This window comes from Gavia stellata, chromosome 37 (assembly GCF_030936135.1).
Source record: "Gavia stellata isolate bGavSte3 chromosome 37, bGavSte3.hap2, whole genome shotgun sequence".
In the NCBI taxonomy this organism is placed as follows: Eukaryota; Metazoa; Chordata; class Aves; order Gaviiformes; family Gaviidae; genus Gavia; species Gavia stellata.
Window position 1 is genome coordinate 1580832 of NC_082630.1, and position 27239 is coordinate 1608070.

A 27239-nucleotide genomic window follows, 5' to 3' on the forward strand; every position below is an offset into this window, starting at 1 on the left:
CCGCCACAGCCACCGCGCCGCGGCGGCCATCGAGACCTCGCGCCAAGCAGGTTGGGCGGGCGGGGTTGCCGGGTGGGTTGTAGCGCCCGGGGTTCGGTCGTTCCCCCGGCCGCCGCGGGCAGGCGGCGCGGCCGGTCCCCCTGCCCCGGGGCCTGCCGGCCCACCCACCCACCGACCCACCCACCGACCGGCCGGTCGGCCGCCGCGCCGGGCCTGTGGGGAGGGTGGCCGCTCGCCTCGGCGCGGCTTCGGTCGGCCCCCGCACGGCTGCGGGGGACACGGCCCCGGTCCGGCAGACGGTGGGGCGGAGGGGGCGCGGGGCCCAGGCGGCGCTGGCCGGAGCTGCGCGGCCTCCCCGGGGCGGCTGGGGTCGGCGAGCAGCGGGAGCGGAGCGGGGCCCCCGTGGGGGAGCCCCCGTCGCGGCGCCGGCGTGGCGCGGGGGCCGCAGCGCGCCCTGGCCAGCGGGGGCGAGGGGCAGCGCCCGGCCCGGGACCGGCGGGCCCGGAGCCGGCGGGCCGCGGTAACGCTGCCCGTGGGGACGCGCTGCCGCCCGCCGGCGGGGCCGGCGGTAAGGGCGCTGGTGCTGCGGACTTTGGAGCCGGCGGGACCCAGCCCGCTCCGGCACCAGGGCGAGCCCCTGGCTCGGGGGGCCCCGCCGGCCCCTGCCCGCCTCAGGCAGCGCCGGGTCCCCGGGCTCCCGTGCCCTCGGCCTCCCTGCAGGCAGGACCAGCTGCCTGCGCTCTTGCCCGCCCCGCAGGGACGACTGGCAGAGGCCGTGGAGCCCCCGTGGGAGGGGTGTGTGTATGGCAACGGTGGGACCGCCTGAAGTCCCGGTCACGGCTGTTTCCAGGGTGCTGTGGGCACAGACTGCGGGATTCACTGCTCTATAATTAGGCTGTGTCTTCACTGCCAGGAACGGCTTTCAGTGTAAGATAAATAATACGTGTTTGCGCTCCTGATATATAACTTGCTTGAGGTTTTTTTAACCATGCTGTAGCCATGTGTACCCCATAGCCAGCCAGGTTTGCCCTCCGGAATGAGGAAAGAAAGGGAAGGGAGAACAGTAAGATGCTTTAGTGAAGACGCGTGTGTTGTGAGATGAGGCAAGAGAGAGCCTGCGTGTCAACATGGCTGGGCTCCCTCCTGGGACACCTGAAGCCCTTCTCTCTCTAGGGGAACCTGTGGGGAGGGACAGGAATCCCGATGAAGCACTGGCTCGGGCAGATATACGTAGTTGGGCAGAGCATGCCTCCGGAGGCTCACGAAACACCGTAGAGAACACTGCAAAGGTTGCATGTTTTCAGGGATGGGATGGTTGTAGCAACAATCCACTGGGTACGTTGGACGCTGTGATGCTGTGGTATTTGTCCTCTCTCTGCGTAAAGTATCTGGAGATGGAATGAACGCTTCCAGGCGGTGCCTGGCCCAGCTCTGCACTGCACAGTGCTGACACAGTAGGACTCCCAGCAATCTTGTCCTGTATCTGGCCATTTCTGCACGCACAGCGATAGCCATCGCGCAGCTGGAGTGTTCTCTGCAGCTCCACCTGCTTGGCTTTAGGGGCTGGGATGGGGTCAGCAGTGGGTACACAGGTGAGGGTGACAGCAAAGAGGATGTAAAACCTTTTCCCACAAGATCGAGTGTAGGATGGAGCAGATCTAGCTGGGTGTAGGGCAGGGGTGACTTTGGCTGTCTGAGCAGGAGCCCGAAGATGGGCAGCGTGCGGCGGCAGCTTGGGGGCTCTGCTCTGCTCCTTGATGCTCCCGTTGGTCCCGAGGAGGGAGCCCTGGGTTTGGCGTACGTGGCGCTTTCTGCGCTCCCAGGAGAGCGTCCGACTGTCCTGTTTCTGGTGCCTGGCTGCATCTCCTCCCCTCCCCCTGCTGCAGTGTGGTTGGCTGCCGAGCGCCTGGTGCCTGCGCTTCTGCTAGAACCGGAGGGCAGCGCGGCACGGCAGACACCCTGGGAGCCCCGCATCGCCGTGGCCTGTGCTTCTCTGCGGCACTGGGGCCTCCGGGAGTGCCAACGCTGGACAAGCCGCTGCAGGCAGCCAGGTACCGCTCCTCTGCGGTGTGGGGTGGGGGAGGATTCCCATCCGGTGACTGAGACGGGCAGGGTGCCCAGCCGTTCTGTAACAAAGGACCGCTTTGAAGTGCAATTTCAGGCAGAGCTGATGAAAACTTTTTTTCCTTGGGAAGCTTAGTTAGCCAGGTGGGCACAGAATTTCTCTGTGGTGACGCTGAGGAGGGATGACGGGATTTCTCTGGCTTGCTTGTCCCAAGAATACGCAGCGGGCGTGCCTTCTGCTGCCAGACAAAGCCGGAGAAATGATGACTGAGGCAGCTCCTAGCATACGGCAATGGCTCTCAAACTTTCAGAGCCTTGTTTCCCCCCAAATGTTCTTCCCATTAATAAACTGCTTGCTAAGCCCTCCGAAGTGGAGGTGCACCCTACCAAAGGGGGGACAATTTGCCGGTAAGCTTCTGTGAGGGAGAGGATGCGGCTGGGAGGAGGTGTCTGAAGAAGCGCCGGGGGATGGCATTGCAGCAGAATGCTCTGGCCAGGCAGCCGGGAGAAATTTGCACAATGGTGGGAGGCAGCGGCACATTACCAGCAACCGCAGGCTTCCCCGTGTCTTGCATAGCTGGCATCCGGCCCTCTCCTGCAGCTCTGTGCTAGGGTCTCCTCTAGTGCCCTTGGCCTCCTGTCTCCCATGCCACCTTGGAGACGTGGAAAGCACCCGTCTCCGCCTCTGCATGAAGGGAAGGAGGGTGGTGTTCAGCACACATCGGGTCAAAGATCTGGCCAGCTCAGACACAGGGTAAATAAACGTGGCTGAGCTTTGCTGTAATTGGCAGAAGGAGCAGGAAGTACGTGTTCTCTCATCTGCTATTTTGGAGGAATGTCCAGGTAGGAACAACAGCACTAACCCCAAATACCAAAATGGCTCTTGGGGCACAAAGGACATGTGGCAAGATTTTGACCTTGGCAGAGTTTGATTTGCTAGGAAAGAGCCACATAGCTCCTCAAAGAACTCCAGCTGGTCGGGGTAGTCAGAGGTAAAACAGCTCCTTTGCTTATTATGCAGGCAAAGCTTTGTCTCTGTGAATTTGGCCACCTTGTTACGGTTTACAAGACCCGTTTGCTTCTGCAAATAATAGCTCAGTCTTGCAGCCTGCAGTCAGCTGGTCTTTGCAGCTGCCCCAGGTACACCATGGAGGGAGCATGGGCACTCCAGAGCCCTTCAGCATACACAGAGTGGTTCCAGGACACTTGCTGGTCCCAGCTGCATCCTGGCCATCTCCCATACTGCTGAGGCACATCCAGTGTATGACCCTCACATTAGACAGATCCCTGCAGAGGCACTGGCTCCTGGGAGCTATTCTGCTTGCTTTAATACTACTTCATGCTGTCAGGGCAAGGTAATGGCTCTCACTTTGTCTTTTATAGAGCGAGACTCCCAATCAGATTCTGAAGCTAGGAAGAGATGCTTGTTCTGGCTTTGTTCCAGCTGCTTAGCTCTTCTCTTCGCTAGCCTGGAAACAGATTTTAATGGTGTTCTGCTGTAGTCCCAGGCACAACAGATGCAGAATGGATTTGGTGAGCTGCTGCAGACATGAGCAAGAGTTTAAAAACAAGGTCTTATCAGCTGATCTGGAGGTGCTAGCACAAGCTGGTGGGGGTGGTGAAGATTGCTGTTCTAGTTCCAGCGGCCTGCTGAAAGGTGCGTGTTTCTCTGGCCAGCTGGGGTTGTAAACAGCATGAACTGCAATAAGGAGCAAAATGGCTTTCTGCTAATGGCATGTGTTGGTGCTGTTTTGGGGTGGGTTTTTTGTTGTTGTTGGTTGTTTTGTTGATTTTTTTTTTTTAACCCTTGTTGCTGCCAATGTCTGTATTCTTTGATCACTAATGAATGAAAGGAGTAAGACCTTTCTGATCTTGAAAGGAATGTGTGATCTGATACAAAGCCAACCAGACCATCTCCTCTGTCTTCCTCAGAGCATATATGCTTATTGGAATTGGATCATGCTTTGGTAACACAGGAATTGCTTGCTCTGGTCAATCAGAACAAACCCTAGTAGCTTTTGACTTGCCATTTCCAGCTGTGGGCTGGAAAGTGGTAGGAGGTTGGGAAGTTCCCAGGTCCTTTCTGTAGTCATGTGAACCTGGGTCACTGTGGCCAAGTCCCTGTAAAGCTGGCTTGCCACTGCCTTGCCCTAGGTTTCAGGAAGGTTATGCTATGGTGTGTGGTGTGTTTTTTGTTGGAGATTGTAGGTAGGGAGCTGAAGCTTCCGGGACAGAGAGGAGTGTTTAGTGCTGAAGGGAAAGAGCATGAAGGGAGCCTCCTGTATCCTTGCAGGAGAACCCTTCCACTTGAGCTGCAAATCTAATTTCTTGGTCCTAGCTAAAAGCCCCTGGGGTTCTTGCAGCCTGCTGGGTAGCGCAGACTTTCCAACACAGGCCTTCCAGTATCTAGAAAAACCCCTGGAGCTTCACACACAGCTAGAGCTGGCTTGTGTCAGCTACTGCTGAAAGAAGCAATCCTGGCCTTGATCCCTGTCCAGGGGATAGGGAGAGCTGGGCTGTTCCCAACAGCACAGTCAACTTGTACTGAGTTACACATGACTGTAAAGCTTGGGGAAGCTGGTTGGGTGAAGCCTTTCTGGGCTTGGAGATTGGCGTTAAAACCATGCGAGGGGGTGCCTGTATGCTGAGGAGACTCCTGTTTTTTGGGCTTGGGAGAATGTGGGTGAGACAGCTCCTTGCATCCACTCCCTGCTCTGCTGCTGGAGGTGGATTGCATTGCCTCTCTTGGTCTGGGACAGAGGCACCCTGTCCCCATGGGACCCTGCTTAAAGGAGGCATGTGCTGCATTCCTTTCCTCTGGGCCTAGGGTCAGTTTCTAGTGCTGTGGTGCCTGGCCCCTTTGTCCGGGAGTGGTGTTCAGCAAAGGCAAATGTAATAAGGAGTTTATCTAAGGAATTCAGATGAGGATTTTTTTTTTTCTTTTTTTTTTCCTCCCACATGAAGATGGTTAAGCCATGGGACAGGGGTCTGAAGAGCTTGTGGTATCTCCATTTTGGGAGATACTCGACCCTTGACTAAACACAGATACCTGATCAGATACCTGCTTTGAGTGAGGCAATGGACTAGAGACCTCTAGGAGACCTCTAGGCATCCTTTCTGAGCAATACAACAGCCAGACTCTTTTATTAGGGAGGAAGTTGCAACACAACAGTCTCTCTATGGTACTTGAAGTCATCCATGTGGTGGTTTGACTCCCTAGACTGTCTGCAGTGCAAGAAAAGTCCAGGCTGGGGTTGAGAAAGAGCCCCATCTTCTGCCCAAAGTTCTAAGTGCCCCCTTTTTTGGCAGCAGGGTGGAGAAACTCATAAACCAGAGGCAAATGGTGGTAGAGGACCTCATGCACGTCAGAGTTGGAGTGACATCTTTTGGCTTTGGGATTGCAGCTCAGACATGTGCTGGGTATGAACTCCCAGGGTGCTGACCCCTGACTGATCTCCTCTTTGTGTGTTCTTAGTGGCTCTATGGGAGTATGAGATGTACCAGGCTTTTCTGGCAGTGGTAACAAGCATCACAGAGCACCATTCCTGCTCTGTGCCTCACGTGAACCTCAGCAGGTTCATCCCAGGATGGAGCCATATACCGCAATTTTTCCACCCATTCTTACTTTTAGGAGGCCAGCATTTGCCCTCTAATTTCTGGCTCTTATTCATGTTGCAGTCCTTAACATTACCCTGAAGCTGACTGCACACCCATCTGTCCCTTCATTTGCAAAACATCCTTCTCTTGCCTTTGTTTCTGAAGCCTTAACATGTGTGTGTGCAGCTGCTCTTAGCTGTGAAGTTCTTGGGCACCATACAGAGCTGATTATATTTCTTGTTTTACCCATATTGGAGAAGCTCTGGAAATGCTGACTGTCGGATGTGCAGCTCAGCAGCACCAGTTCATCCCTTTTCCGTGGCTCTGTTTGCAGGTGGCCTGGGGTGGTGACCCTGAGCACAGTGGCTCTTCTGGCAGTGTCAATATGTCCCCGGCTGTGTGGTGGAAGCCTCAGAGGCTCTGTGCAGCTGACTGTAGTTTCCTACAGTCTCTGTTTGCTTTCTGAAACTATGGTATCAAAATAAGGAGAAAACTTGTGCTCATGACACAGCCTCTGCGATGGTTGCAACCTTGGCACTCTGTTTGCTTTTTATTGCTTTTATTTTTTTTTTTTTTTTAATTTTTATTTTATTGCTTTTACTTTATTTTTCATCATCGAAGGTATTAGGTCTAGGTTTTGTTGCAGTATCCCTTAGAAGTGGAGACTCAGCTGTATATATTAGTGATCTCACTTCTAGCTTCATTGGAGGTCAACCAGTCTTTCCAGAGACCCTTTTATTCTGTTGTTTAACAATAATGTGAGCTGGCAGAGGTCCCTGCTTTTATCACGATGGTTTGCTTCCCAAATACATAACCTTGCTGTTTCTCCAGGTAGCAAAAGCATGTCTCACAACATGAGACTGTGATAATTATTGTGAAAATAAGACTTCAAGCCCTGTGTTGCCATTTCCAATGCTACCATCTCCCAAACATGGTCACTCATTCTTGCTATGGGTCAGACTTACTCTTTCCCACAGGAAGCTTTTTTCCAGAACCCAGCTGGTTTTCTGCAACTACCATATCCTTAGATCACCTTCTTCTACAGAAGAGTTTGCTGCTAAAAATCTGTGCCTGCTTCTATGCAGAAAGTGCTGGCAGGCCATCTGCAGTTTGAAGGAAGATGCAATTGTTGTCTTGACAGTACTGCTTGTGCAAGTTGTGACAGTACCCTGTGTCTCACGTATACCTGGTCCAGGGACATGCAGGGAGACAGTGAAGTGGACTGAATTTGTTGAGACATGTGTAGACCTGAAGTCTCTGTCCTGTTGTAGTTGGTTCCTGATTTCCCTGGTGCTTTTTTTTGCTCTCTGTAGTCTTCTACAGAGCATCATAACCTAAGCTTTAAGATTCACGTGGACCCATTTAGTCTGGCATCCTTGTTTCCATTGTGGCAGCTGTTGTGGGGTTAAATAGAAGCGGTGAAGCTTCCAGCTCTTTCCTCTTAAAGCTCCTGCATGTAGGAGCAGTTTTCAGAGGCAGAAAAGTGGGCTGCTGAAATCGCTGATGCTCAGTGATTTCCCGGTTATGCACTTGAATACGGGAGGAAGGTTTCTGCCTGGCAGGATGTGCTAGCTGATGGATTCCCAGCTGATTGCTGCAACTGCCACAAAGCTCAGTGCACGCATGTTCCTTCCCTGTCTTCCTGCAGCACTCCTCCAAATGGGAGCAGGGGAGGGGAGATGAGATGGGTGTTGCTGGAAAGCCAGGCTATTCTAGCAGCTCACTGTAAATAGGGAAGATGTGCCAACTAGAGCAGAAACGTGCTGGTGGAGGCCTGGGCTGTGACACCTGCAGGGCCATGAGGAATGCAGCAGGACAAACTAGGAACTGAGCACTCCAGCTCCCAAGAAACTTACTGGAAAAGCATTCTTTCTTCCTATTCCAGTCTGAACCTCCCCCTGCCAAAGGCAAAACATGGTGTCTCCCCTCCTCTCTACAGGAACCTCCGAGTGTGTTTTCTGCCTGGATAAAGGACACACAGTGCCCTTTACTGAATGTGTGGGAGTAGGAAGAGTGCTTATACAGCAGCCTCAGCCTGTCTGACCTTGGCGTCGGTTGCCATAGAGCATGTTTCCTCTCTGGAGGGCTGGGCACTGAGTGTAGACCTGCCAGCACTGGGGAGAGCTAGAAATAAAGCTCTGTAGGGAAGCATTGTCACTTTGGAGGGATAGTAAGTCAGCTCCCACCAGCGTTTGTTGGTGTTCTTTGCTGTGCAAGAGGTAGCAGCATTTAAGTGACTTTTCTGCAGTCTTCTCTTTTGTTTTCTTGTTGGTACTTGGAGGTGAACGGCCCATGTGCTGTTCTCAGGTTTTGCACCCTGTGTCCAGCCTGGACAATCCCCTCTCCACCCTTGAACACTGGAAGTGTGTTGGTACCTAGCAGAGCTGTGCTTCTAAGATGTCATCCTAGGGGAGAAGGACCAGGGTTGTGTAGAGGTGTTTGCACAGCCAGTGAGAGAAGAGGAACCTGTATTGATATGTTTTGAGGATCTGAGGATGTAGTTGCAGGGTAGGGTGAGCCTGATGTGCGGTGGGTCAGGACATCTTGATTATTTTCCCTTCTCAGCCTGAAATCTTTACAGTTCTGAAAAACAAGTTGATCGTGGGGACTGTGAAATGCTCGAATTTTTTTCTGCTGGAAGGGCTGAAGAAAGACAGGATGTTGTTGTAGTAGAGGCGCTGGTGGTTTAACACACAGCTCAGCGATTTCTCAGTTGAGGAGTAGTTCTGTGCATAGTGGAATTAATGAGGCTGATTTTCTATGGATCTGGGTCTTGTCTGACTCTGATACCTAGCAAGGTGCAAGCTCTGGTGGCTTTTTATCACGATCTGTAACATGTTCCTCTTCCCAATGCATTTGTGTTGTACTTTTTTAAAGATGGCAGCAAGATCTCTGTGTGAACATAAGTAATGCTTCCATGAAAACTGTCAGCATTTCACAGCTGACCCAGTACACAGAGGGACAGATGAAGAGGCACTTGTGCTGCACAGCTGTGTCAGCTTTAGGGCAGAGCTCTAGTTTTGTTGTATGCTGGGTATGAGGCTGCTCCTGGGGATCTCCTTGTGTCCCAAGCATTGCCTATGCTCCAGAGGACTCTCACGTCCTGATTTCCCTGTTTCTGAGTCTGGGGCTGTATTTCCTTATGAGCTGAAATGGCTGACAGGGCCGTTTCACCCTTTAGCAGTTGTTATCCTGGGTTCTGTGGAAGCAGGTGAGTGCTGTTGAGCCTTCCTGGGAGGCTGTCTGGACCCGTTTCAGGGCAAGACTTTGCCAGACGTGGCAGTGCTAGTGTCCTGTGGGCTGCCAGCCTCTTCCTCTGGAGCTGGGAATCGTTGCACATCCCTTCCTGAATTGTGCTCACCCGCAGAGGTCCGCCTTAGGCAGGGCTTCCCTTGTTGCTTTAGCACTCGATCGCTCTCCCAGGTGTGTTATAAAGGTGGGAAAAACAATAACTGGGGGAATTATGGACCAGAATGCTTAGCTGCCAGTTCCGGGAGAATCAGTTTGGAAGACAGGATATGGGTGGCAGCCAACTCTCAACAGACCTATTCTTTTCTTCGAAACAGTAGTCTATGCCCTCGATCTTCATCTTAGTGAGGTTTTTCATGCCATTCTTACCATGTGATCTTCTCTAAAGCAAACTGGGAAGTGTCACAGTCCAGATGAGACTTTTTAGTGTAAAATGCACAATGCACAGGGTAACTGCATGTGGGGCATGGCAGACACCCAAAAGTGAAGGATACAGTGAAGTATGGCTCAGGGTTGGTGCTGATGCTGCATCAGGAAGTGAATGTGAGGTCAGCATTGTGACTCTGGGGTAGGTGGAGGAGGACTGGGCTCTTGCTCAGCGGTATGAACAGGAACCCAGTCTTCAAGAGACATGAAGTATGTCTGCCCTGCTGAGGGTTAGTAGGGTCTCCACTGTGTGTCGAGAGTTTGCCGCCCTTCCTGAGAGATGGATGTGCATCAGTGGAACAGAAACCAAAGGGGAGCTGAGAGGAGAGCTCAGGCCTATAAAACAACTCAAGGAACTTCTGGAAGAGTGAGGCTAAAGAGGAGGAAATGGGTGGGTATAATGAGATGTGTGTACTTATAGCAACTGCCCCAGCACTGTTCACCATCTTCACGTTCAGTGCTGCAGTGAGGAAGAAACTGGACCCCTCTATTGCTCAGGGCCCACTCTTGGGCAGGGATAGTGGTAGCTGAGCTGGGGAATTGCCCTGAGCCCCCTGGGCAGAGCACACAGCTGGGAAGGAGAGGAGCCCTGCCAAGAAGAGGAGCTCTGCTCTCTCTGTTCCTGTACCTTGGGCAGCATTTCTGCTCACTCAGTAAACCAGGCGCAAGGCTGCTGCCGAACAAAGAGCTCAAACCATGCAGAGGTGGGTCCTGCAGGAGGACAAAGACAAATCTGTTGGCAGCTCTTCCCCCACCTCCTCCTGCATAGTGCCTGGGCTGTTGGCCAGCATCCTGCCAGCAAGGCCCTGGGTGCTGAGGTTGCAGTGCCTCCGCCCAGCCTGGGGCAGCAAGGAGGTGCTGCCAGTGCAGGGCATCGTAGGTGGCTGCCTTCAGCCGTGCAGGAGGGTGGCCTTGGAGCGACCCTGTTGGCGAGGTGGGTGGTGGCTTTCCTGCCGTAGCTCAGTAATGTGAAGAGGGCTGCTGGCGTGGCCCAGCTCAGGGGGAAGCTGAGAGAGGGTTAGACGAGGGAGTCATGGAGCAGCCAGGGTACTGTCAACCTGCTGTAAGAGGTCTTCCCTGCTTCTTCTGTCTTTTGCCCTCCGGCCGGCTGTGTTTCCTTAGCTTCTGGATTTCTATGGAGAGATCTTGCAGCCACACTAACATTGTGGGTTGTAGCACTTGGTGTCTGTGTGCAAAGGCAGTAGCTTGCTACTCTCCTGTTGTATATCTGGGGGGAACTGGACAGGGAAGGAGTACGGAGTCCTTATGCCATCCTGAGGAGTCCTTGGGCTGGCAGCAGGCCGAAGGAAGCTGGAAAAGCTGTTAGTGTTTCAAGCTGACACCCACACAAGGGTTACACTAGTGTAACTGTAGCAGTTGGTGTATGTAAGCTTTCCCACACAGGCATGATTCAGATCATGCTGGCGGTGTTATGTCCCTCATCGCCACAATGGCCGTTCTGTGCCGGGTCTGGGATTGTAAGGGTGTACTCTTCTGGTCAGGGAATTTTTTGTTTGGCCCAGTAAGGCCACTGATGCCTCCCTGTCTGAGAGATGCTCTTCCACATTTTCCATCAAGGAAGCAGAAAGCTTTGAGCTGGCATTCCTCCACTTTCTATTCCCTTTCTTTTGCAGTTGGAAGAGGTGTTGAGCTCTGACAGCATCCTTGCATCAGTGGTCTGTGGGCAGGAGGTGTATGCATTGCAACCTCAGCTGCCAACTACAAATCTCTGCTCTTAAATGGAAGCTAAATCAGCTTTCCTTGCTGCTGGGAGTGTGGGGGAGTTGGAGGTCAGCACCGATTCTAGCCTTTTTGTCTCCTGTCCACGTGTGTCACCTGCATTGATTGCCAGCACTCCATGCCACAAAAGCGGAGACACGTGCCCCGACAGCTGCCTGCTACCAAAGGGAGAGGAGAAGACAAAGGGGAAAAGCTTAGAGTGGGCAACAAATTGAACACTGTCTCTGGCTGCTTGAAGGAGGCTGTGACACCTGTGTCTGGTTGTGGCTTTCTGAAACAGCACTAGGCACTCAGGTTTTGTCTCTCTCTCTCTGTGTAGGGCTGCAGGAGCAGGACTATGTCCACCATGGTGTACCCAAGGGAGGAGAAACTGGACAAGCTGAGCCAAGAGGAGATCATTTCCAACACCAAGCTGGTGATGCAAGGGCTGGAGGCACTCAAGAATGAACACAACTCCATCCTGCACAGCTTGCTGGAGACCATCAAGTGCCTGAAGAAAGATGAAGAAGCCAATCTCGTGCATGAGAAATCCAACCTGCTCCGCAAGTCAGTGGAGATGATTGAACTGGGGCTCGGAGAAGCTCAGGTGAGAGTGGTGGGTGACCCCCTAGGTGATACCCAGGATGGACAGGGGAAGGCGGGCATGTGGCCATTCACCATAAGCTGTAGGGAAGGGGCTGAGTGTAGAAGGCCAGCGTGACCCTGAGGGTGGGCCCTAAGTGTGCATTTGGGGGAGATACAAGATTGTGGTAGTTACTGACTGGGACTCTTGACAAGGTGATGATGGCATTGTCCAACCATCTGAATGCTGTGGAGTCAGAGAAGCAGAAGCTGCGTGCTCAGGTGAGGAGACTGTGCCAGGAGAATCAGTGGCTGCGTGACGAGCTTGCCAACACCCAGCAGAAGCTGCAGCGCAGTGAACAAACTGTGGCTCAGCTGGAGGAGGAGAAGAAACACCTTGAGTTCATGAACCAGCTGAAGAAGTATGATGAGGATGTCTCACCTTCGGTATGCCCTAGTTCTGTCAAGCAGCCACCTTTGGGGGTGGGGGAGGTTGGACCAGCAGGATTGCCTAGGTGTGATAGCGTTGCCCTGGATTTTGCCCCTTCCCAGCTACCGTGCACAGCAATGCCTGTAACTAAAGGGAGCCTGCATGGGGCAGAGTCCCTAGAAGAATGTGGAGTAGCATGCCAGGATGTGCTGGGGAAATTTGGCTTTATTAGTTTTGGCGGGGGGGAAGATGGTGGCAGAGACAACAGGAGAAGTTGAGGGTGTTGGTGGGCTGCAGCAGGGAGGACAGTTTGGCAGCTGACTCAACCCAGGCTGCTGCTATCTCCTCTGAGAACCAACAGTATTGTGATTACCATCTTCTCAGGAGGAGAAGGAGGGTGATTCTGCCAAGGACTCTCTGGATGATTTGTTCCCAAATGAGGAGGAGGAGCATGGTCCTGGATGTAAGTGTTTGCTCATGCATGGTTGCTGGCTGTCTCTGTTCAAGTCTGCAGTGCCATCTGTGCTCCTGTTTATTCCTCTGTGCCTGCAGTGCCCCACCAGCACAGCAGTGCAGTGGCAGCTGCCCAGCAGGGAGGCTATGAGATTCCCGCACGCTTGCGCACCCTCCACAACCTTGTCATCCAGTACGCCTCACAGGGACGCTATGAGGTGGCTGTGCCACTCTGCAAGCAGGCGCTGGAGGACCTGGAGAAGACATCAGGCCACGATCACCCTGATGTGGCTACCATGCTCAATATCCTGGCACTAGTGTACAGGTAAGCATGGTGGGGAGGGCAGGACTGGGCCAGGAGAGCTTTCTGCCTCTCCCATTTACCAGGACAGCACATTCTGCTGACAGGGAGCTCCCCCAGCTTCCAGTGGTTTGCCTCAAAAAGGTTTTGGCACAAATGAGTTATTGAGACCGCCATACAAGACCCCTGATATAACTAGGGACTGGATAAGGTAGGGAGGGATGGAAAAATGAAAGAGCTGTGGGGGTTGGATCTGTGTGGAAGGAGGACTGTTGTTCACAGTTCTGCTACTATGGGCTGTGGTGTCCAGATCCTGAATAACTGGTTGGCTTTGCGCTGCAGGGATCAGAATAAATACAAAGAGGCAGCCCACCTCTTGAATGATGCGCTCTCCATCCGCGAGAAGACTCTGGGCAAAGACCACCCAGCGGTGAGTGTCTCCTTCCTCTTTCAGTCACTTCACTTGACCTGTGGGTGCCGCTGGGGCTAGAACGGTGCCCTTATGGTGTGTCTGCAGCCGGACTACCGAGGACAACAGTGTGCTCTGTGATGTGAGGGGTGCTGTTCACATGGTGTGGGTCTCTCTTTTACTGCTTCAATATTTCCTGCTGTCTTGTTCAGTATTGCCTGTCAGGAGTTGGCTTCTCCTGGATCCTGCGACGTAGGCAGGGTAGCCTTCTGCCTCTGGACCGCCTTCTCTTCAGAAGCAGCTGAAGGAATGATGATGGAAATGGGACAGTCACTGTTACTGCTGCTTGCACCCCTTGTTTGGTCCCACTGGATTCTGCTTTGTTTCACAGAGTAGCTTATGTCTCTGCAGGTGGCAGCAACTTTGAACAATCTGGCTGTTCTCTACGGCAAGAGAGGGAAGTACAAAGAAGCAGAGCCACTGTGTAAGCGAGCCCTGGAAATCCGTGAGAAGGTACTGGTTTCCCATGCTCTCCTTCCTTCCAGCTCTCCCTGGGGGTTTTCCCCCATTACCTCACTGCATCTAGGAGATCCAGGATCTTCCTAGACTCTTCAGCTGCTGATTCTGCCACCACCTTTCCTGTCTCTCCAGTGTTTGCAGGCTTAGAGAGGCCTGCCAGGAGGTGGAAGCTGGAATTTCTCCTCTTCACCTCCCTAGTCCTTGGCCCCTGCCTGACATCGGCATGGCCTGGAGGGATTACAGTGTCTACTAACTCCAGTAGTCCACTGCAGTCTCTAAGTGTTGACTTCTTGTGGCTTCTTTTGTTTATCCAGGTCCTAGGCAAAGACCATCCTGATGTGGCCAAGCAGCTGAACAATCTAGCCCTTCTATGCCAGAACCAGGGCAAGTATGACGAGGTGGAGTACTATTACTGCCGGGCCCTGGAGATCTACGAGAGCTGCCTGGGTCCTGATGACCCCAATGTGGCCAAGACCAAGAATAACCTGGTGAGACCCTGGGGAGAGGCCATGTGGGAATGGGGAGTGGTGCCATGGGAAAGGTGAGCGTTGCCTGGTGCTTGGAAGATGCAGAGAGAGAGCTGCAACAGCGGAGCAGACTTAATCTGTGTTGTCCAGTGGGACTGGAGCTGTTTTCTTGGTTGCAGGCCTCCTGTTACCTGAAGCAAGGCAAATACAAAGATGCAGAGGTGCTGTATAAGGAGATCCTTACCCGTGCTCACGTGAAGGAGTTTGGCTCTGTGGATGGTTTGTACAGCAGAAGCTGTTGGGGCTGGGGGAGGGTGAGCAGTTTGGTCTCCTGGCTCTCAGCCTAGGCTTGGCTGGTTCTGGTATCCCCCTGGCAGAGGGATGGGATGCCTTGCAGGGCCCCTGCTTCGGGCAGCCCTTGAGACACTGCCATTCTAGTGTGTTACGCTGCTCCACCTCTTCTCCAAGGTGTTCAAGGAACGTGTGGATGAGGCATTGTGGGACATCGTTTACTGGGCATGGTGGTGTTAGTTGATGGTTGGACTTGATGATCTTACAGGTCTTTTCCAACCTTAATGATTCTGTGATTCTCTCAGAAGGGGTCTTGGAGAGCTCTGGCTGTCAGTCTTTGCTGGGTTGGGAATAGTTGTTGCTAAAAGGGGGAATAGCAAGTGGCACAATCATGCCCAGGCATAGGCTGAAGTTTCTTCTGTACACCTGGCACAGGTATTCCCCCATGGGAGGACTTGTTCCTTCCTTCCCCTGTCCTGCCCTTGCAATGTCGGTTGCCTTTCTTGGGGCTCGGGACCAGGGGGATCTGGAAGCCTTGCCACTTCCCTCTGGCGAGCTGCTGGCTCTGGGGACAGAGTGCTGGGCTGTGCAGGAGGCAGAGCCACAGTGGAAGTGGCAGAGCAACAGGGTGAGGTGGTGAGCAGAGCTGTCTTGCATTCTTCCCCACACAGATGAACACAAGCCGATCTGGATGCACGCAGAGGAGAGAGAGGAGATGAGCAAGGTGAGTCTGAGCTGGTGGTGCTGCCTGTTAATATCAGCAAGAGCCCTGGGACGGGAAGGAGATCCAGGGGTTTTGATCCTCTCTTATCACAGCCAGACCCTCCTTCCTGCAGTCTGAAGAGCTGCCATGGCCACTGATGAAGGCCAGGAGCGGTCTGGAGAGTGGGGAGAGAACATAGCTGCTCCTTGGGGCAGCAGGGACGGAAGGCCCATCAGAGAGCTTGATGCTTTTCCTGGGGCAGGGGGTTGTTCAGCCTCTTAGCCATGGCTGCATGCTCTCTCTTTTCGCTCTAGTGATCCCTCTAGGGCACACAGATGATGGAAGATGGCGGATGGCAGAGGGTTGTGCTGCAGGGCCTTGGCGCTCTGTTCCAAAGAGCTGCTGGTACCCAGAGCACAACCTGCTTCTGAAGCAGCCCTAAGGCTGCCTGGGGAAAAACGGAGGTCAAGAAGAAACTGCTGCTGTCACCTTGCTTAGGAAATGGAGCCAAACCTCCTGAAAAAGATCTCTGCGCAGGGCGGGGACTAGCTGTTCTATGTCCTAGCTGGCCTGTGAAAGAGGATAGGCATGGGTTGTGCTTGCCTTGGACTGGGCTGAGAGGCAAAGAAGCTGTTGGTTCTGTTGCCCAGGCCCTGCTCTGTGCTCAGCTGATAAATGCAGCAGAGTCCTGCCTCTGCTTTTCCCGCGCCTAAGACCGACCTCACCTGCTTTTTGGCAGGTGGGTGAAGCAGCAGAATGAAGGGCTCTGGTCTAGTCCTCTAGCTGCAGTGGCAGCAGACACTGTCTTTCTCCTTTTCCTTTCCCCTCAGAGCAGGCCCCATCCCTACACAGGCTCAGACAGCAGGCTGGCAGGCTTGGCTTAGTGACGTATCAGTCCCATCCTGCAAGTCCTAAGAGCAGGGCACTAGCAGCTGCCTCCCACCAGCGTGCTGTGTCTTCCCATTGAAGTGCTCTGTGTAGTCCCCAGTGTGGGGCGGTGCTCAGCTCCACCTTGCACTGCTCCGGTTGCTTGCCCTGTGAAGGCTCTGCTGCAAAGAAAAGCTTGCTGTGGCACTATCCTATGCAGGAGAAATCAAAGTTGGAGTAGAGACCAGGCTCCCCTTGCCCCCTCTGGGACTGAGACACTTCTGATGGTATCTGTGGAGAATTAAGAGGTCAAGAGTAGATAGCTGTAGCGTGGCGTTGTGCTCCAGATAACACAAGCTTTGCTGGGGGGCAAGAGAACAGGCTCAGGGACCTACAGTTGGAGTGAGATTCGTTTTACAGCCTGGGGCAAGGGCTGAGCCTTCTTCCTTGCCCCTGGGGCTCCTGTCCCTAGGGCAACTGTGCCCATGCCTGACGGCATGGTTGGCATGGCCTTCCTGGCCAGGCAGCGGTAACCACAGGCCTGCTTGTACTGCTGGCCCAGGGGTTGGGACTGCTGTGCTCTGCTTTGTGCTGTGTTTCCACATCTCCTATTAAAAAGCATTAAAACCCTCTTGCAGAGCTTCACTTCTTTTTTCCCTCACCCTTCTTTCCCTCTGCTCTCAGTGGCAGCAGGGGTTTGGGCACAGCTGGCAGCCCTGGCCTGCAAGGCTCTTTCTGCCCCAGGGGACTGGACACCTTTCCCCTCGGGTTCAGCCACCCTCTTAGGGCCGCCTCTACGCAAGCTTCAGAGGTGTTTTGAGTCCTGAGCTCTCCTGTCCCTGGGGCCTGCCCAGGCTGTGTAGGCTCTGGCACAAGGAAACCCATGTGTGCCTATGGCTCAGGGAGACCCCAGCAAGTGGGGTAAAGATCTGAGAAATGCTGTGGGACTGAGTAAGAAAAATGGTCCCTGTGAAGACAGTTTCTTCTGGGCCAGAGCCCTTGCCAGAGGGAAACTCCTGATGTGGAGCAGTGCCCCCCTGCACCTGCTTTGTGAGAGCAAAGCTGGGTTTGGGGCTTGAGCTGGGTGCTTCCTGCCCAGCCCATGTGTCCTGTGGGTGCGGAGCCAGGGACATGGCACACCCACAAGTGCTCGCCATGCCCCAGGGTGCACAGTGTGTGGACAGGCAGTCTTGCTCTTGCAGCAGTGGCGATTCCTGCCTGCAGGTGCCATGGTCCCTACTGACCCAGGGCAATGCTGGCTAGCAGCTAGTGCCCTCCAGACTGGGTTGTCCTGGCCTTAGATCTTTCTCCTTGAGTATCAAGCTCTGCCCCCTCTCCTTCTGCTCTGGCCAGCAGCGTCTTGGTTCCTGGCAGAACCAGTCAGCTGGCTTTGGGGTGCAAAGGCTGGAGAGGAGACAGCTAGCTGAGCTGAGTTGCTGTGGGGCAGGCCTGACCTTGCAGGCAGAAGGCTTGGATGTGGCTGGCTGATTCCTTTGCTAGCCGTGGCTGAGGGGTTTAGTGCCCATGCTGCCTGGCATGCCTTATAGGGTTTTTGTTGGTTGGGGTTTTCTTTGTCTCCCTTTTGCATGCTGGGAAGGGTGGGGTGTTATGTCCTCCAGAGAGCCGTGAGGAGGGGCTGTTTTCTCTGCTGCCTTTGGTACCATGGAAGGGGCAAGGAGATGGGATTATGCTCCTTGCTAGGGTGGCGACATCACTTCTACTTGTGACCCACATCTGTTGCAGCAGATGGGCTTTCAGCTTTCCCTCCAGGAACCTGCTGGGCTCCATCACCGTATTTGCACATTGTGTTTCCAAAGGCTGGGCTGGTGCAGGGGTGCAGCCTGGGGCCTGACCCTGGCACCCAGTGGGAGACCACAGGCCGGAGAACGGCAGTAGGCATGGGGCTAACAGCTCTCATCTCTCCTCACCCTGTAGAGCAAACACAGAGACAGTGCTCCCTACGCTGAGTATGGCGGATGGTACAAGGCCTGTAAGGTTAGCAGGTAAGAGGTGGTTCGTGGGCAGCTGTGGGCTCTGGAGGGGGTGGCCCTAGGGCTCCTGCTCACCTTCCATCTATTACTACAGCCCGACTGTGAACACCACTCTGAGGAACCTGGGTGCACTGTACCGACGCCAGGGCAAGCTAGAGGCAGCTGAGACCTTGGAGGAGTGTGCCGTTCGCTCTCGGCGACAGGTAACCCTGGAGGGACCTTCCCTGGTGGAGGGGGCATTGTGGGGCTTGGGGTGGCAGGTCATGGCACAGCATTTGGTTTGGGGTGTGGTCAGGGACTCTTCTGGGCCTTGCAGCCTCTGATATCCTTGCTTTACGTTCCCACGACACCAGAGCACCTTGGTGGTTGGGTTGCATTTGTGCAGGGGTACACACATGTGTACGTGTGGGGCTGTGCATGCGTGCATGGATGGAGCAGATGTCTGTGTGTGTACGTGTGGGGAAGCAGGCGTGGCTCTTTGAGTGCAGAAATCCTGCAGCTGGGTTAGGGCAGGTTACAGGGCTTTGTCAGCTACTGAGGAGATCTCTGCTCACTGGGATGTTTTCTTCCCACCAATTTTTTGTCCACGTAACACACTGGGGCTTTCTTAGAGTACCTCTCACCCTAAACTCCTCTCAATCGTCAAATAATAAAATAGGAGCTGTATGCATCTAGCACAGAGACTGAAGGACAGCAGAAACCTTCCTGCACCAAAATGTGAAGAAAAAAAGCTGTCATCTTTGGGGTAGCAAGCCCTTGTCCCCCAGGGTGGTTTATGGCTTGGTGGGGGGCTCACTGAGCTGGGAACCTAAAGAGGGATTGTTAAGTGCAGGATGGCATTTGTTTCCATCCTTTTTATGCTGGAGGGTTTTGGCTGTGATGGGGCAACGGCCGAGAGAGGGGATGGGACGAAGCATAGCAATGGCACAGCAGATTGCTAGAGGGAAAGAACACAGAAGGGCAAAATATGGTGCTTCCTTACCCCTTTCTACTTGCAGGGCATTGACCCAATCAACCAGACAAAGGTGGTGGAGATCCTGAAGGAGGGCGATGGCACAGAGAGACGTCGGAGCCTGGGGGGCAGCGTCAAGTACGAGAATGCCACAGACGGTAGCGAGGAAGTGAGTATGGGCGTGGAATGGAGCGGGGTAAGTACAAGACACCATCAAGAATGGCCTCAGCCGGCTGCCAGAGGGAAGGGACAGTCTGGCTCAGGGCTGTCCCCGCGTGGCCTGTCGTGGCATCCTTGTCTGCCTCCATTCGTTCCCTGCACACTTCCTTCCCCTCTTTCTTGGCATGAGCCAGCCAGCCCACAAAGGTGCGTGTCTGGGCCTGGCTTCTGGCGTACAGGCCAGATATCCCCAACTGAGGGCTCCTGCTTCCAGGGGACTGCCAGGCCCTGGCAATGCACAGCATGAGCTGGTCCTGGTCTGCCCTTAATCTTAGCCTTGCAACCTTATTAACATCTCTCCCTGCTGCTCCCCTCTTGAGGCCCTGGTTGAGAGCATCGGCCCCATCTCAGCCCCACACAGCCTCTGTGAGCAACTTGGCTGTCTGTCCTGCACTGCGCCACAGGGGATGCTGAGCCTGGGGAGGGTTGTGTGTGTGTGTGTATGTGCCTGGTGTGTCTGTGACTGAGTGACTGCAGGGCACGGGAATAGCCTGTAGCCAGCGTCTTTGCTGTCCTCCTCGTCTGGTCTCAGGCCCTCCGTGGGCTCTGGCCAAGCAGAGGTGGTAAAAAGCAGGTCTTTGCGGGATGCCAAGCCGGGCTGACCAGTGGTGGCAAAAGAGACTGCTGTTAGTGGTTAGGGTGCCCTGAGCCTGTCTAGGCTTGCTCAGAGACTGAGGGGCACTTTGGTCACTAGTGCTGAGTTTGGAGAAAGGTAGGGGTCCAGGTCTGGGATAGGTGCCATTTGTCTTCTGCAAGGAGAAGAGGCCATAAGTGAGCATGGTGCTGGTGTGTGCTTGGCTTGAAGGGCGCTAGAGCTGTTAACGCTTACCATTCCTCCTGCAAACTCTAGTTGAGAGCATAGTGTAGCTGGGTACCCAGGGGTTGTTGCGGCCTGGTGCAGGTGACACACTGAGCACACGGAGTCCTTCGTTCCCCCCTCACATCTGCTGTCACTAACCCTTCCCCACCTGGCTCAGCTCCATCCCCACCCGCATGAGCTCCCTCCCTTCCTCCTTCCTCTTCCCTGTTGCCATGACAGCCCCTCAACACCCAAGCCTGAAGCCTGCTGGCTCTCTTGATTGTGGATTGTACCCAGGAGGTGACTGGACGGGATCTGGGGAGCAGAGCTTCAAAGGGGACCCGGTAGCTCTGCCAGATGCATGGCTGTCCTCTGTCCCAGCTCTTGGCATCAGGAGTGAAGAGGGTCCTAGCCCTGGCAAGGCACCAGCCCTGGGCCCTTGCACTCCCTGTTAGTAGAAGGGCTAGACAAGCACAGTGGGAGGGCTGTAGGTTTGGATTAGGATCACCTGGTCCCTGTCCTGGCTGGTGTCTTCCTGCGGTTCCTCCTGGCTGTGGTTGGTGTTGGGTGATCCCTTTGCACTGGTGATGGTCTGGGAGACCTTCCTGACAGTCTCTGAGCTGATCATCCCAAGGCAAGCAGGCAATGCCACCCTCTCCCCCAGCCTGACCCAGCCAAGGGGGATAGTCCCTGCTCATATGACCCTTCCCCAGGGGGCTTGGCAGGGCTTTCCTGGCCCAGCCAGCTGTAGATACAGGGTTTGAGGGCTAGCCCAGCACCCTGGGGGACATGGCTGCTGCCGCATGATGCTCGGTGGCTTTTCCAGCCTGCTGCACACATAGCCAGCCTCTTCTCCCCAGCCAGCAGCCCTACACTGGGCTGCAGCTCCCCCAGAAAGAAGGCTGAGGCAACTCCTGCTGCTTCTGTCTGTCATGACCAGTTGTTCCCTGTGCTGGTCTAGAGATGTGTTTGCTGCCATCCCTTAGCTATCAGCTGCTGCAGGCAGGTCCATGGGAGCCCCCAGGGTGCCAGCAACCTCTGTGTCCTGCTGCCAAGGGCAGCTCTGGAAGAACCCTAGGGCCTGGACCAGCTACTTACTGCCCAGGTAATAGGGCTGGGAGAGCCGGGGTCTGGGCCGTGAGAGCAGGGATGGCACCAGCTCGGTGGTGCTGAGGCCTTGGCAGGCAGCCCATGCCAAGGCCCAGGAGCAGGGAGCCCTCAGAGCAGGAGGCCCAGGCTGTTCCTCCCTGAGCTAGCTGTTCCTGCCAGCCTGCTAGAGTGCGCTGGCAAAGATGCGAGCCCACTGTTTCAGCCTCGCAAGACTCTCTCCCTGCCCAGGTGTGGCCCATTGTCTCTGCATGCAGCCAGGGCCCTGCCCCACCTGCTCCCTGGGTGACCTACAACCTCACGGCCTTGTAAATTGTGTCTTTCTCCTCTCTGTGCACTAGGCTTAAATGCCTCCCGAGACTCCCTCTTTCCCCTCCACCGCAATCACCTGGATGTTTGTGTTGTATCTTCCGACTTTTCCTCCACACCATCCCTCCTTCCTCGGCAAGAACTCCACGCCAGTCCCCCAACCCTCCCAGCGCGCGAGGGCACTGCGACGCCTGCAGAGGAGTGCCTGGCCACGTGGCCCAGCTCCAGTCCCATGGCCAGCAAGAGCAGGAAGAATCTGCAAGGAGCTGCCTGCTCCCCCAGGCCAGGGCAACGGGCCACTGTCCCCTTGTGTGCCCCCACCCCCAGCCTGCCCTTGCACATCCCTGGGGACCAGGCCTGCAGGGGATTGTCTTCACTCCAGGCGTGCCGACTCCACCGTCATTAGACATCTTCAACCCTCCTAGCTTGTTCCCTCCATCTCTGCAGAGGCCAGGATGGAGGCACGAAGATGGGGGGCTGTTTTGGGACAGAGAGGCCTGGCCTTGCTAGGGCTGTCGTGTGCCCAGTTGCTTTCTTCCCTGTAGGCTTAGCTGATGTTAGTGCCCTGTAGCAAACCTGCGCTGGCCACTGGTGAGCTGGGCTCTCCCTGCAGCACAGGGCAGTCCCTGTCTTGCTGTCCTCCTCCCCGCTGAGCTCTGCAACCGAGGGGCAGCATGTGGGTCTCTCTGGAGGGGCACAGGAATGCAGGGGGGCCTGTAGCTACCGTACATCTAAGACGAGGTGAGGGGGTGACAGCCAAGGGCCATGTATGGAACAGGGAGCTGTCAGGATGTTTGATTGCAACCTCCTGACCTTATGCTGTAGCCAAGTTCCTCACCTGATGGCATTAAGGGGTGAATCAGCTCCCCATTGCTCCAGGGTCCCCAGGTGTGGTTGCTGGGAGCGGGAGAGGCAGGGGTGAAGGTGTTTGCTGTTCCTTGGAGGCAGAGGAAGGGTAGGAGGAAAGCAGAACTTTTCTGCAAGGGGCCAGGCCCCAGGCCATTAGAAGTGGCTGAGATGGGGAATGGGCTGTTTTGGAGCAGAGTGGTTGGGAGAAAAAGGAGGTGCAAAGAAGGATGTGAGGAAAGGAAGAGCTGGGGCTTGGGGTGCCTGGAGCATGTGGGGTCAGATGGGATGGCTGGAGGGAGGTTTCCACAGGAGAAGGGGCCAGCTTCCTCATGGAGGAGGACAGTTCTTGAACACAGGACCTGGCTTGCCCAGTGTGGTCCCTGGGGCTGTGACTTACTTGGCTAGAGACAGCGGGTGGGAAATCTGTAACCCTGTTACTGCTAGGAAACCAGTGCTGACTCTGGACATGTGTGGGGGTGGCTCATTGCCTCTGATGGAACTCCAGGCCTGCATAGGGTCTGGTGTTGTCGGTCCCTACTGGGAAAGGGGATGTTTCCTAGGGCCAGACCACCACTGCCTTGAGCCTCACACCCTTGGGTGCACACCCTCATCCCACCTCCTATAGGAAGTGGACCATCCTGGCCCTCCTGCCTGGGAAGAGAGCTGGGGAGGCTGCAGCCAGCAGGACAGAGCCCAGAGGCCAGCGCAGGACACCCCCCCACCCCTTATTTATTTAGCTAGATAGTTTCTCTCACACTAGTCATCTGGCAAGTTGTGATACTAAATGTGCTTGTGTCTGTCTGGGCCTGGCTTTCCCGTGGTGGTGCAGAGGCCTTGGGGCACATGCATGCTGCTCCCCTGGGAGCTTGTGCTTGCTGAAAGGAGGTGTGTCCTCAGGACCATGGGGTGTGGAGCCCAGGGCTGAGTGCTCTAGGGCTGTGCTTTCGCTGCCTCTTCCAGCGCCACTCCATGCTCTTGAAGAGCGGCGAGTCCCCAGTGCAGGGTGCATTCAGGCCACAGTGCCACTTGCCCCTGTGCTTTGCCATGTCCTGGACCTGGTGCTGTAACAACCATACCTCTGATTAAAGGTAGACAGACCCGAACCGCTGCCCTGTGCTTCTTTCCACACTCCGTAGGCCAGCGTCGGTCAGCCTTGGGGTGGCGGGTGCAAATGCTGCTGGAGCAGGTGTGGGGGTGCTTGGTGTTTGTGTGTGTGCAAGGGGGTGTGCTGCCTCCCAGGGCACCTCTCCTAGGCTGAGCATTGGAGATGAGGGACCCAGCTCCACGGTGCCTCTCCCTAACTTCCAAACTGGGGTTGCTACTAACCTCAGCTCTGTAGCCATGTGTGGCAGGGCTGCCCTGGGGCATCTGAGCTTGTGCCTTCTCCAACAGGTGTTTCCATTAGCCGGAGAAATACCCCGTTGTGTCCCCCAGTGTTGAGCTCCACGTGCTGCCAAATCCTGCCCAAGTCCTTTGCCTCTGTGCAGCAGGCAGGGTGGGAGCATGCAGTGGAGAGCAGCTCAGTGGTGGAGCTGCTTCTTTTTCTTTGAGTGCTCTCATCCTGGTGGGTGCAATGGGGTGGGGGCTCTGCGGTAAACCAAGCCCCATAAATGTTCTGGGTTAAAAATAACCCTGCAGAAAAGGGAGTGAGGAGAGAAGGGAGGCTATTTTTAACCCAGCAGGCAGCAGCATTTGGTTCTGGTGTTGGTCTGCAGTCAATCTGCATCACTGCAGCTGGGGAAATGTGGCTCCATCCTCCAGCCCCAACTCCTGAGCATACTTCCTGGCCAGATCCTGCTGCCCTTGTACCATGGTCCCGCTCCCCTGCCCCAGCTGTGTTCCCTTCTCCACCCCTGGCTTGTGTGCCCTGGCAAAAGGAACAGTACCCGGCACGGCATTATGCTGCAGGGAGGGTGGTGACCCAGTGCAAGGTGGGCGAGGAGGCAAAAGACACCCCACCCCTGCCTTTGCTAGTGCCACATACTGATGGCAAGCTCCTCCAAAACCTGCCCAGGATGCCTGGTGCAGGAGTTGAATTGCTTACCTTGCTAACGCTTTTGGTGCTCTCTGCATTCCTGGTGAGTGGGTCCCTTGCAGCAACAGCACATGGCTCCCAGTTTGGAAACCCTTCATCCTGATGAGACAGTGAAGAGGTTTAATGCACTTGTCCAACAAGGGGTGAGATGAATACCAGGAGAAAGGTTTGCTGGTAGGAAAAGTCCCGTTCAGCTGTTGGAGAGGGGTCTATGGCTGGATCAGCTTTGGGTAATCGGAGAGGGGAAGTGTTGGGAAAGTCTTCCCCAGGGCCACAACCTGTAGGGGTCAGCACAAGCGGGGACTGGCCTAAGGCAGACACCCTGCTTACCTGCAGAGCTGCATGGACACCCCTGGGGTAATCACTGCCGCCAGCCTGGGCCACAGGGCATTTCGGTCATTTGGAGCAGTATGAAGGGGCTCCCACGCATGTTCATAAGGAGCAAAGGGCTTTTGCGGTCGCCTTATCTCCGTTTCTTCTGCCCTAATGTGCCAGGGGCCGTTGACATCAGGAGCAGGGAGGTCTGCTGTTATCAGGCCATCGGAGCAAAAGTGACTTCCACATCAGCAGTGGTGCCACAACCTTGTGTAATGGGCATGCCTGGCCACAGGGGAAGAGCTTGGTGCTATGGTGGCACAGTGGCATGAGGTGGTGTCATGCTGGCAGCCTGTGCCTTGCGTGCACATGGAGCTAAACGCAGGAGCCTGTCAAGGGCTGAGAGTGCCTTTCCGAGAACTGAGGACTTTTGGGGGCATGTGGGAGGAAATGGGCTGGGGAACAAGATTTAGGGCTGGTTTTGGTCTTTGGAAAAAGCGGGCAGCCATAAAGAAACCCCTGCAAAGTGCCACCCTGGGGCAGCTAGTAGGGCCGGGCACAGCTGAAGTTGGGGGGCCAAGGAGAGGGGTGCCTGCTTGGCAACACAGTGTTGGTGCAGCCAAATGAACGCATCCCAGATGGAGCTGCCTGAATTTCTCAGCAGGCTCAAAGCTAATCGTCTTGGGGGTGTTAGAGGTGGGACAAGGCCGTGTGTGCATGTGGACTAGTCTCGTCTGACGTGAGTAAGCCTGCAGGGCCAGTATGCAGGACCAGGATGTGCATCAGGACGAGTGCTGGATGGAGAGGAGGAATAGCAATGGCATGGTGAGGAAGGGCAAGGGGAGGATAGTCTCCAGCCAGCAGCAAGTGAGGAGGGAGTCCTTGAGATGAATGTCCCAGCAACATGTCCTGGCCTGACAAAAGTACCCCCAAGCCTGGGGCTCCCATTGGGGCTTGGTGCTTCCCTGGCCCCTGGGACCTCCTTGGTAGTTGCTGCCTGAGCTGTCACAGGTGATGGAGGTATACCATGTTCGAGCAGGGCTGTGGGGATGCCAGTGCCATTTGTGCCTGGTGCAGGTCAGCAGCCTGTCTGGGTATTGGACTTGCACCGGGCAGGAGGGAGGATTGGTCTGGATGAGCCAGGTCATGGTGGTGGGGGTCCCTGACTCCATGGTCATCATATCCCATAGAGAACCAGGGTGAGGGGGAGCCATGTAGTGAGCAGTAAGTCTGCTCTGGGCCACGGCTAAATCCTCAGCGAAAGAGGGTGTTTGGACTCAAGCCCGGTTCCTGGCCACTCATCTGCAGCATGCCAGAGCCTGATCGGTGCCACTCAGCCATCGCCCTGGCTTGTGTCTCTGTGTCCAGGATGGCAGTGGCACCCTCCAGCGCAGCAGCTCCCTGGGGAAAATCCGGGATGTGATACGGAGGAGCAGTGAGATGTTGGTCAAGAAACTGCAGGGCAATGGTCCCCTGGAGCCCAGGAACACCAGGTAGGAACCAAGGCTGTGAGGGCCAGGCTGGATGCGGGGCAGGTGGGGGCCCTGCCACCTTGGGGGTCAGGGTCTGGCTGGGCGCAACAAGATCACACCTGCTCTCCTCTGCTTTCTTGTAGCATGAAACGAGCTGCATCATTAAATTACCTGCATAAGTCTAGCGACGCTTCATTTGAGGTAAGCACTGGGCAGGCGGCGGGGCTGGTGCAGGTATGGGCACTGTGGTGGGGGCTGTAGCCATCAACACAGCTGTGAGGGGCGCAGCGGGCCACACAGGCTGTGCCCAGGACCCCACCGGAGGCGTTCATCCGTGCGGATGTACCCTGCTGCTGTGCGGGGCTGGAGCTACTCTGCCTTCCCAAGGGGCGACCTGGGCCGGTGCCCCTGCTGCACCCCCGGGCAGCTGCGCAGCCCCTCTTCTGAGCCCGTAGCTCCAAAATCGAAGGTGTTGCCTCCGAGTAACCACCTCCCTCTCTGCTGAGCTCAGCAAACCCTCCAGCCACGGAATTGGAGCCGGGAGGGCAGAGGTAGCGCCTAATCTGGGCGCCGGGGAGGTCCCGGCTTGCGAGGCAAGGGGGGCGGGAGGTGGGCTGGCAGCTTTAGGGGTGGGGATTGCAGGTACTGGTCCTCACGGGCGATGTCTTTTCCAGGGCACCCGAGGCCTCCGTGCAGAGAGCAGAGGCCTCAGCGCCAGCAGCATGGACCTGTCCTCCCACAGCTCCCTGCTCTCCTCCAACTGACCCCCCCCGCAGGTGCCCCCGGCCGCTCGGCTGCTGCCGCACCACGGCTCTGCGCTGCCCGGGGCGGCACCTGGCACCCTCCCCACCTCGACCGCTCCCTTTTCCCCCTCACCGGCTCTCGTGCCACCGTCTGCCCCTTCAGCCCGGCGCCCTGGGGGGCGCCCACGGGCGCCGGGAGGCCCTAGCTAGTTTGGGAATCGCAGTCCCTCGTCCCCCACGCATGCTCCTCCGCTGCCCCCCCGGGGCCGGCAGCCTCGGTGGCAGCAGGCTCGGCACCGGTCGCACGCGCTAGCCAGGCAGAAAGGCCACAGTCCGGTAGGAGTGAGGCAGGCCCGTAGGCCGGGGCGGGG

General features: G+C 55.7%; 1 protein-coding gene across 3 annotated transcripts; it reads left to right on the forward strand.

Moving 5' to 3' along the window:
* Positions 1 to 26900, forward strand: KLC4 (kinesin light chain 4). Of its 3 annotated transcripts, none has more exons than XM_059832925.1 (16): positions 1 to 50; positions 11396 to 11662; positions 11854 to 12084; positions 12452 to 12530; positions 12620 to 12845; positions 13164 to 13251; positions 13642 to 13743; positions 14064 to 14237; positions 14396 to 14495; positions 15179 to 15231; positions 18013 to 18080; positions 18163 to 18271; positions 19067 to 19216; positions 26022 to 26146; positions 26269 to 26326; positions 26800 to 26900. In XM_059832925.1, exons 2-16 carry the CDS (start codon positions 11414 to 11416, stop codon positions 26887 to 26889), a joined length of 1902 nt encoding a protein of 633 aa, XP_059688908.1. In that variant the 5' UTR covers positions 1 to 50; positions 11396 to 11413; the 3' UTR covers positions 26890 to 26900. The 3 variants fall into 3 exon arrangements, with proteins under 3 accessions (XP_059688908.1, XP_059688906.1, XP_059688907.1); XM_059832923.1 differs by having other exon boundaries at positions 20 to 50; positions 19067 to 19189; XM_059832924.1 differs by lacking the exons at positions 26022 to 26146; positions 26269 to 26326; positions 26800 to 26900 and adding an exon at positions 21487 to 23400 and having other exon boundaries at positions 20 to 50; positions 19067 to 19189.
* Positions 26901 to 27239: the final 339 nt, after the last annotated feature.

What these genes read in the sequence shown, in the direction of transcription:
- KLC4 (XM_059832925.1), top strand. Translation starts at nt 11,414, where the DNA reads ATGTCCACCATGGTGTACCCAAGGGAGGAGAAACTGGACAAGCTGAGC. An exon ending in TGGGGCTCGGAGAAGCTCAG is followed by an intron (nt 11,663 to 11,853) that starts GTGAGAGTGGTG and finishes ACTCTTGACAAG; the next exon opens with GTGATGATGGCATTGTCCAA. An exon ending in GGAGTTTGGCTCTGTGGATG is followed by an intron (nt 14,496 to 15,178) that starts GTTTGTACAGCA and finishes TTCCCCACACAG; the next exon opens with ATGAACACAAGCCGATCTGG.